This window comes from Marmota marmota, unplaced genomic scaffold (genome assembly GCF_001458135.2).
Source record: "Marmota marmota marmota unplaced genomic scaffold, marMar, whole genome shotgun sequence".
In the NCBI taxonomy this organism is placed as follows: domain Eukaryota; kingdom Metazoa; phylum Chordata; class Mammalia; order Rodentia; family Sciuridae; genus Marmota; species Marmota marmota.
In genome coordinates, this window is record NW_026000249.1 from 24,381,283 (window position 1) to 24,390,533 (window position 9,251).

General features: G+C 32.0%; 1 protein-coding gene across 1 annotated transcript in view; it reads left to right on the forward strand.

Annotated features, from left to right (window-relative positions):
- The window catches only part of Cfap47 (cilia and flagella associated protein 47), a 424,564-nt gene that overhangs the window by 202,473 nt on the left and 212,840 nt on the right, over window positions 1-9,251 (forward strand). Inside the window, exons 36-37 of the mRNA XM_048796386.1 lie at window positions 1,734-1,884; window positions 3,433-3,521. Coding sequence (XP_048652343.1) covers window positions 1,734-1,884; window positions 3,433-3,521 — 240 coding nt within the window. The remainder of the gene's footprint in view (window positions 1-1,733; window positions 1,885-3,432; window positions 3,522-9,251) is intronic.

Consider the following 9,251-nt stretch of genomic DNA (forward strand, 5'->3'; position numbering starts at 1 on the left):
CTCTTAAAAAAAAAAAAAAAAAAAACATGCTCTTTGCTGCTCCCCATTCTCACCCATTCAATAGCAATTGCACAAGTTTATAGAGAAGTTGGTACATGTTGAGAGCCACAGCCGAAGGGGCCCCAGCAAACTTCCAGCTGCCAGCAAACTTCCAGCTGCCGGCTGATGATTGGCTCACAGCGGCCCCAGCAACATCTAGCTGATTGGCTCCTCTGCGGTGATGCTCATTGGGCTGTTTCCCTGCCCTTTCAGACCACGGAGCTGCTCACTGGGGGACTTTTTTGGCTCCGCCCACGTGACCCAGCCAATCGGCCTCAAGAGCAGGAGGATTGTGGGAGGTGGAGAGAAGCTTGTGTGGGAGAGAGAGGCTTGTGGAAAGCCGGTGGTGGCAGTTGGGGCTCTGAGGGTTTTTCCTGAGAGGCTGTTTTGTTTGGTGTGTGTGGTTCTAAAAATAAAGTTAGTTTCTTTTGACAAGTGGCTCCTGATTGTGCCCAGCCAGACTGCGGCAGGTACAAGGTTTAACACTAAGGGAAATCTATTCCCCACTCCATTCTACAATAAGTATACTGTAAGAGAAGATAATAGGTGGTAGTTTGTAAAAGGAATGACTGTCATCTGATGTATAATGCTAACCATGCTAAAAGCTACAGTAAAATCAATGGTAAAATTTCCCCAAGATTTATCACCCACAGCTGTGTCAAGGGGAAGCCAGCCTGAAAGATTGAGCCAGTAAGGGAACAGTGATTTCATTCTTGATTCAGGGAGTTCATTGTTTATATAAATAGCAAATATAAGACTATTCAAAGGTGCCCAGTCTTTCATGTCCTCTGTGTAGAGTAACACCTAGATAAAAGGGGTCTGATGACTGCATCAAGGACGGTAAATCACCCTGTTGGTGAGAACCCACTTTATGGTGCCATTAAGCATTTTCCTAGCCTGTAACTGTAAAGAGAGTGATGTAGCAGACCTCACTACCTCATCAGAATCCAGGAGGCAATGAGAAACTGACTGGTGACAATTTGTTTGGGGAGTTAGGGAGGCAATTGAGAAATGTTCTGACAGCAGCTCCTCATGAGCCTCCACACTATTACATTGTGGCAAGTTCATGGGGCTTTCTCCTAAGTCTTATGTCAGCTGCAGTTAGGCCACACATATGTGTCTCCAATGTGGAGGCATGCAAGTTTGCTAGAGTGCCATGCTATAGTAATTTTCCTACAAATTGATAAATAGAAATTTCTCCAAATTTGTAGACTCTTTGCATTATGCCATATTTTATACTACAGAGGTAAAGATTAAGGGGAATTGGCATATTTTCTTTATTCTTTCTTTAAATTGAATATTCCTCTGAAACATGTGAATTTGAACTTCAAATTTTATTTGCAACCATGGCTTTAGGTATTTTTTAAATTGTTTTTTTTTTCTCCACGTAAACAAAACCAAATGACATGACTATGAATTTGGCTAAACATTAGCAAACAATGTACTAAGAATTTTGTACAAAAATGCATAGATGATTTCCTGTGGAGCACTGTTACAAAATCTAATATTTGGCATATTATACATACATTTGGGAGGTAAATTTAGATTTTAGAGGCTGTATCAAGACTTCAACAGCCTCTATATCTTTTGTAAAAGTAAATATATTTAGAGTCTAGGGGTGTAAGCACATGTTCTACACTGAATAAAATACTTCTTGCCTTTTTCAATAAACTATTTTCTTTTATTAATTATAGAAACCAAATTAATATCACTCTGAAATTTACCAGTCGCTTCCTCCATCCTGCTGAAGCTTCACTGCTCTTAATTTCTAAACCTAAGTGTGGAACAGGAGGTGTTACAATGACTTTTGCTCTAAAAGGTGAAGTCCTTGATTTTAAAGCAATTGTAAGTAAATTTTACTTATTTTTGTATATCCTTGCTTCTGTTTCCCAACCCTGGCATGTCATGACCATAGATGTTCTTCCATGTTTTATTTCTATGTAGCTCTTGATCCTTGAGATCTTCCTTTTGCTCTGAAGACTTGTGATTTAAGTTAAAGCAGCTCTGGGCCTGTGTTTATGGGATTTTTTAGACTAAGGGTGGAGAGTTTATGCATCAAAAAAAGATTCTTATTTTCTCTGACAGGAACATTATTAATTTGTCTGGACTGTCTTGTGGAAAAAAATCCATTGTAAAAGTTAATGCTAATGCTGGCATTTATTGAAAGGTGATGATGTTCTTAACAGAGTTCAAAGTGTTTATACCTCAAAGGATGGGGGAGAATGATTTTTACATTTTTATAAAATGGCTGTGACATTGTTAATGATTGCCTTTCTTAACCATTATCTTATTTTCTACCATGGGTATATGGTAAAGAACAAGCAAATTTATTATTGCCAGATTGTCCTATGGATGACAAAGAATTTGGGGGATGCAAAATAAGATTGGGAAAAAGACACTCACTCTAGGAGGCTCAATTAGTGGCAAGTTGTGTGTGGAGAACAAGAAGTTGCTCACATGGACAGACAGGCTCATTAGACAGTGATGCCCAGAACAGGAAGTGGGCATTTGTCACCAAGATATATGTTCTTGTCTTCTGATTTCCTTTTAAATAATGAATGCTTAATACTTTCCAACTCTCCCACATAAATTCTCTGAAACAACATAATGCTCTGCCATATGTGGTTAAAGACATGGCTAGTTTTAGCCTGTCATTAATGTTACCTCATGGGAGAAAAGCTGACACTTGAAGGTCGTGAAACTCTGGTTACTTCCCCATCTGTTCACTATGGTCTTAGAAAACTTAGAAGTAAATTAGATAATAATATAGAAATAAAATAGGTCAATAACATAATCAGCTTAAAAATGAAAATTTCCAGAAAATTCTACTTTATGAAATTCCCTTGGATAATTTGAAGTTTTTATTTTGTATATGTGCTTTTATTACAATATAAATGTAAGTGTTGCCACCACATTATAAATGCAGACATGTCATACTCACATATAGTCTTATACACAGATATTTATCCCCACATGCACATCCACAGCACAGCTGTCTCTGCCTTATGGAGCCATATATATAAATGTGTGTGTATGTGTGTGTGTGTGTGTGTATGTGTGTGTGTGTGTGTGTGTGTGTGACTGATTATTTGAAAATAGAAACCATGTCCAGTCATTAACAAACCAATTTTAAAGAGATCAATTTGAGAAACACTGCTTTGACAAATGGTTTAATTTTAGCATAGTACTGTGGATCATTATTGAGATTAAATATATTTTTATCCTTTCCACCCAGATTTTAGCAGTATAATATTTATGGGATAAGGAGAATTTAATAAATTAGCGTCAGTTTAATATTTAAATGGACAATTTGTATATTTTAACTTCATATTATATATAATTAAGGATTTTTTGATATTATCGTATAGTATGCTTTATTTCTTTTTACTTTAGGAAATTCTGAAATGCAAAACTCCATGTTATCAATGGAAGGAAGTTATTATAAATGTGAAAAACCCCTTCCCGACTGCTGGAGACTTTAGGTAAGTTATTGGTGGGTGTAAATTTATTGCAATTAGCTATTTTCACTCTTAAAAGGACTATCTAGTATTCTTTACCTTTTTTACACGAACCATTTTGAAAAGAAATTAAATAATTAAATGTGTTTATATTCCTATAAACTTATAAGCATCATCATATAAAATAGAACAAATAATGAAAATAAATAATTTTTTTCTTGAACTGGTACTTGATCATACAAGTTTAAAAATTTTGTCTATAAGCTTTCTGTTTATTCGGATTTGGTGTTCTTTTAATTTTTTAAAATTTTTGAATTAATAGACTCTTTGTATCTAATTCTATTGCATCTGCTAATATCCAAAACTGAAATATTGATTACATTAAAAATATATTTTTTCTTGAAGCATCAGGATTAATTTATACTGTACATTCAATGTGCATGTGTCTGTCTTGAGTTTTAGTGATAACAACAAAAATTTGCAATGAAAAGAAAATTCTTTACTATTATTTAAAGACACAATAAAAACATTACTACCAGGGCTGGGATTGTGGCTCAGAGGTAGAGTGCTCACCTAACATGCCTGAGGCACTGGGTTCGATCCTCAGCACCACATAAAGATATTGTGTCCATCTATAACTAAAAAATAAATATTTAAAAAAACAAAACAAAACAAAACATTACTACTTAAAAGTTTACATGTTGTGGGAGAATATGAAAAATGATACGTCTCATGTACTGATTAAATTAGGGACTCATTATTCCAGACATATACACAAATATATATACATACTTATATTTAACATTTGATAATTTTCCATTTCTCTAATCATTGTCTGTCAAGCCTTTTTGGTATTTTATTATTAATAAGATCAGTCATTGTTGACAAAACAAAATTTGTTATGTAGAAAAAGTTACTGGTATTTTTATGGTTTTCATGTGCATATAAGGGAGAATATTATAGACTGAAATTTTATGAAAGTGTTATGTTGGAGTGTAAAGAATATAAAAAGTGAATATGTGGTGTTAATCCAGTATTAAAATATGCCCTTAATTGAACCAAATGGATGCAGTCCTTCAGAAAAAAAAATAAACAGGATAAAGCATATTTCATCTTTCATTCTAGTGTTAAATTTGAATTTTCCAGAAATAAGAAGAATAAAAGAAACATATTTCACAAAAAACTGATGATATTTTAATATGTCTTTATGGTTTCTCTTAGGTTAAATTAAAATGACTGTGAGAGGTGTGTGGTTTGGTTCAGAGCAGAAAAATTAATATTATTTTTACTCCATCCTTCCTTGAATGAATATGCTCTCAAACTTAGACAACTGTGAAATAAACTGAAACATTTAAAAGCAATCAAAAATCAAAAATAGCCATGTATTATGTGCAAAATATAAAAATAATTAAAGAAAATAAATAAGAAAGAAATTTAATGCCAATTAATCATAGAGACTATTTTAGAGTTATAACCAGTATAGCAAGTGATCTTTTTCAAGTTATATTAAAAAAATGATCATTTTTTAGTTATATTAAATTTTAGTTATACTAAAAAAATGAAATTTAATAATTAAAAAAATATTAAAATCTCATATTTAACATACTTTAAAATGAAATATCTCCATATGCATTCCCCAAAATTATAGTTAGCACAATGACTGAATTCAATCAATTTTCATTGTACGTTATCATTATTTTTAACCTTTAATGCAGTCTAGCATAGATTTAACAGAGATAGGGTTAGTTGGCTAGGTTGCTGACTCCGTGACTGTCTACAAGATTGGAGGTTTTAAAATTTTTCTTTCACAAAACACCACTATTTAATACTCCATAATACTTTCAAAAGCATGATTAAGATTCGTTTTGTCAGTATCTTGTTGAGGATTTTGTCTTCATATTATGACATTTAGCAGTGATTTTTTCCCTTTTCTTGTGATGTCTCTGTTTTTCACATAATTAATACTACCCTTAGAGAATGAATTGGGAAATGTTCCTTTGTATTCTATTTTTTGGAAGAGTTTGTGAAGATTGGTATTAATTGTTTTAATGTTTGGTAGAATTCACAACTGAAGCCCTTTGATTCTGGGCTCTGCTTTGTGGGAAGTTTATTTCATTACTGATTTCTTCTGTTTCTTATGAGCCTATTCAGAATTCCTATTTCTTGTTGAATAAGGTTTTGTACTTTGCTTCATTCTAGGAATTTGTATATTTTTTTAAGTTATGTAACTCATTGGCATGGAGGTTTTCATAGTATTATCTTATAATCTTTTTATTATTTGTCAAATAAATATGGTTTCCCTTATTCCATCATTCATTTTACTAATTTGATTCTTCTTTCATTCTTGATCAATCTATATAAATTTAAACTTGTTATCTTATTGATCTTTTCAAAGAAACCCCTGATTTCCTTGGTGTTGTATATTATTTTTCTATTTCCTATTTCATTTCCTCACTAACATTTATTTTTTTTCTGTTATTACTTATTTTCTTCTGTCTGATTTGGGTTTAGACTTTTTGTTATTTTCCTAGTTTCTTAATGTAAAAAGTTAGCGTTATTATTTTAAATCTTTCTTCTTTATTCATATGTGCATTTGTATCTATATATTTTACTCTGGACACTGCTTGAACAACATCTCACTTTTTATGTATTTTGAGTTTAATTTTGCTAATCTAAAGGTGCTTTCTAAATTTACTTTTGACTTATTCCGAACTTACTATTTTTTGAGGGTAGGTTCTTTAATTTTCCCATATTTGTGAATTTCCAAATTTCTTTCTGTATTGATTTTTAATTTTATTTCATTTTAGCCAGAGAACATATTTTGTATTTCTTCAATCACTTCAATTTGATCAAGGATTATCTCATGGCCTACAATTAGATTTGTAACATAGAATGTTCACAAGAGCAGTATGTTTTCTACTGTTTATTTAAAAATTATTTATATATATATATATATCTTTAGTTGTTGATGGACCTTCATTTTATTCATTTATTTATATGCAGTGCTAAGAATCGAACCCAGTGCTTCACACATGCTAGGCAAGCGCTCTACCACTGAGCCACAACCCTAGCCCCATTTTCTACTGTTTTTGAGTGATACTCTACAAGTATCTGTTCATTCTGGTTGGTTGGTTTATAGTATTTTCTAAGCTCTATATTTCCTTGTAATCCTTCTGCCTAAATATTTCCTTCATTATTGAAAGTGAGATATTTAAATATATATTATTATTGACTATTTTTCCATATATGCCAGTTTTTGCTTTCTGTACTTTGGTATTGTGTAGTCAGGTATGTATATATTTATAATTGTTTTAGCTTCATAGTTGACCCTTTAGATATTACAAATGGTCTCACTTCATATACAATTACATTTTTTTAAAAATGTTATCATGTTTTATATTAGTATAAGCACTCCAGCATTTTTATAATTACTATGTGCTATATATTTTTTTTCTAACCTTACTATTTTTGATTTATTTATATCCTGAATCTAAGTATGTCTCCTATAGCCAGCATGCATTTTTGGTTCTTAGGGTTTTGTTTGTTTGTTTAACTAGATTTATTAAATTATAATTCATATACAAAAAAATTTAACATATTTCATGTGTACAATTTGATGAGTGATGAGTGACACATACCAATGACACTGTCACCACAGTCAAAATAGTAAAGATAACCAATATGTCCCAAAATTTCCTCTTAACTCTTAGGTTTGTTTGCTTCCTTGCTTTTTGTGTAGTAAAAACACTTAATATGATATCTATCTTTCTAACAAATTTTGAGGTGTACAATATCATATTGTTAACTATAGGAACCATGTTGTAATAGCAGATTTTAAAACCTAGTTCCTCTAATATAACTGAAACTTTATACCCATTCAACAATGCTTTCCCATTTCCCTAAACCCCCAGTCCCAGGCAACTACTATGATATATCTGCTTTTCTGAGTTTAACTATTATATATACTTCATATATGTGAAATCATGCAGTATTTGTGATTCTCCTACTGGCTTATTACATTTAGCCTAACATTCTCCAGATTCATCCATGTTGATGAAAATGGCAAAACTTTTTAAAAGTCATGTGTTTGTGTTGCTTAATTCATTCACATTTTTTTGCTATTATTGATGTAGTGGATTTACTTTTGCCAGTTTTCATTTGGCTTTCTGTATATTTTATCTTTCTTTTTTACTCCATTGTGCCATAAATTCTTTCTTTTACATTAGTGAATATTTTCTAATGTAGTATTTTAATTTTTAAATGATATATTAAATATATTGTGGATTTGTTTCCCTAGTGATTACTGTAGGTATTACCATAGACTTCTTAACATATCATAATCAGCTTCCAATTAATAGTAACTCAATTCCCCTGGTATCTCTGGTATCTCTCTCTGTGTGTCCAAATTTCTTCCTCTTATAAGGACACTAGTCAGATCAGATCAGCATCCACCTTAGCCTCATTTTGAATTAATCATTTATATAAAGGCTCTATTTCCAAATACATCCACATTCTAAGGTAGTAGGAATTAGGGCTTCAATATATGAAATTTGAGGAGATATAATTAAGCCTATAACTGACAACATTCATATATTTATAGTTTTTATTTATATTAGCTTTCTTATTTATCATTTCTGGTTTGTTTGTTTGTTTGTTTGTTTTTTCTGATCCAGCTTTGTTCTTAACCCACTTTACTTTTTGGACATTTTTTCTTTTCCTTTCTCCTGCCTTTCTTTTATGAAATTCCACTACCCCACGTATTGTTCTTATAGTATATCTTTCCCATCTGTGTGTGAAATTCTGTTTATTTTCTGCATTTTTGTCTCTGTTCTTCTGATTTTATAATCCATCAATCTTTAAGTTTATTAATTATTTTTTTTCTGCCAGTTCAAATCTACTGTTGAATCTGCCAGTGAATTTCCCATATCAATTATTGTGGTTTCTAACTCCATAATTTCTATTTGATTATTTTTGATAGTGTCAGTCTTTATTGGTATTTTCTACTTGGCACTACATTGTCATCACATCTTCCTTTACTTCTTTTATCATACTTTCCTTTAGTCCTTTGAAGATATTTGTAATGACTGTTTTGAATTTGTTCTCTGTTAAATCCAATGTTTTTCTCATTCGAACAGCAGTTTCTGTTGCTTGCTTCTTTTTCTATTTCTTTGCATATTTCATAATTTTTTTAAGGAATTTGGGTATTTTAGAAAATATATTGTATCAAATTTGGGTACTAGTTCTGTCTCCCCAAGGCTGTTAATATATATTCTACATTTTCACTGACTGGCTGGGTTATTTTAGTGATGCATATCTCTTCCTGCCCAAACGTTAAACTCCATTAATTTCAATGCCCAAGGGGAACATAAATTGCTCTTCAGACTAATCCAATCAAATTCATGCTCTTTTGAATTAATATTTCTCTAAATCAGTGTTTGAGTTTATTATAACTCTAAAGGGGCTCCTCCTAGCTCTCTCTTTCCACAGTTTTCTCCTACAGGCCTACAATTAAGCTGGTATTTTTATTGAGTCTATCTTCTCCCAATTGTCTTTCATCATAACCCACCTGTCTTAAAAGCATGCTTTGGCTTGAACTTCTAATCACTTTCTTGAGAATGAAATGGGCACCTTGGTGAGGAGATTAGGAGTTATCTGCTTTAAAGCTTGCTTCTTTCCTGGGGTAAAATATCTGATCCTAGCGTGGAACTAGCATTTTACAAGCTGAGATAAGGGCAGTTGAGGCGGGGGGGGGGG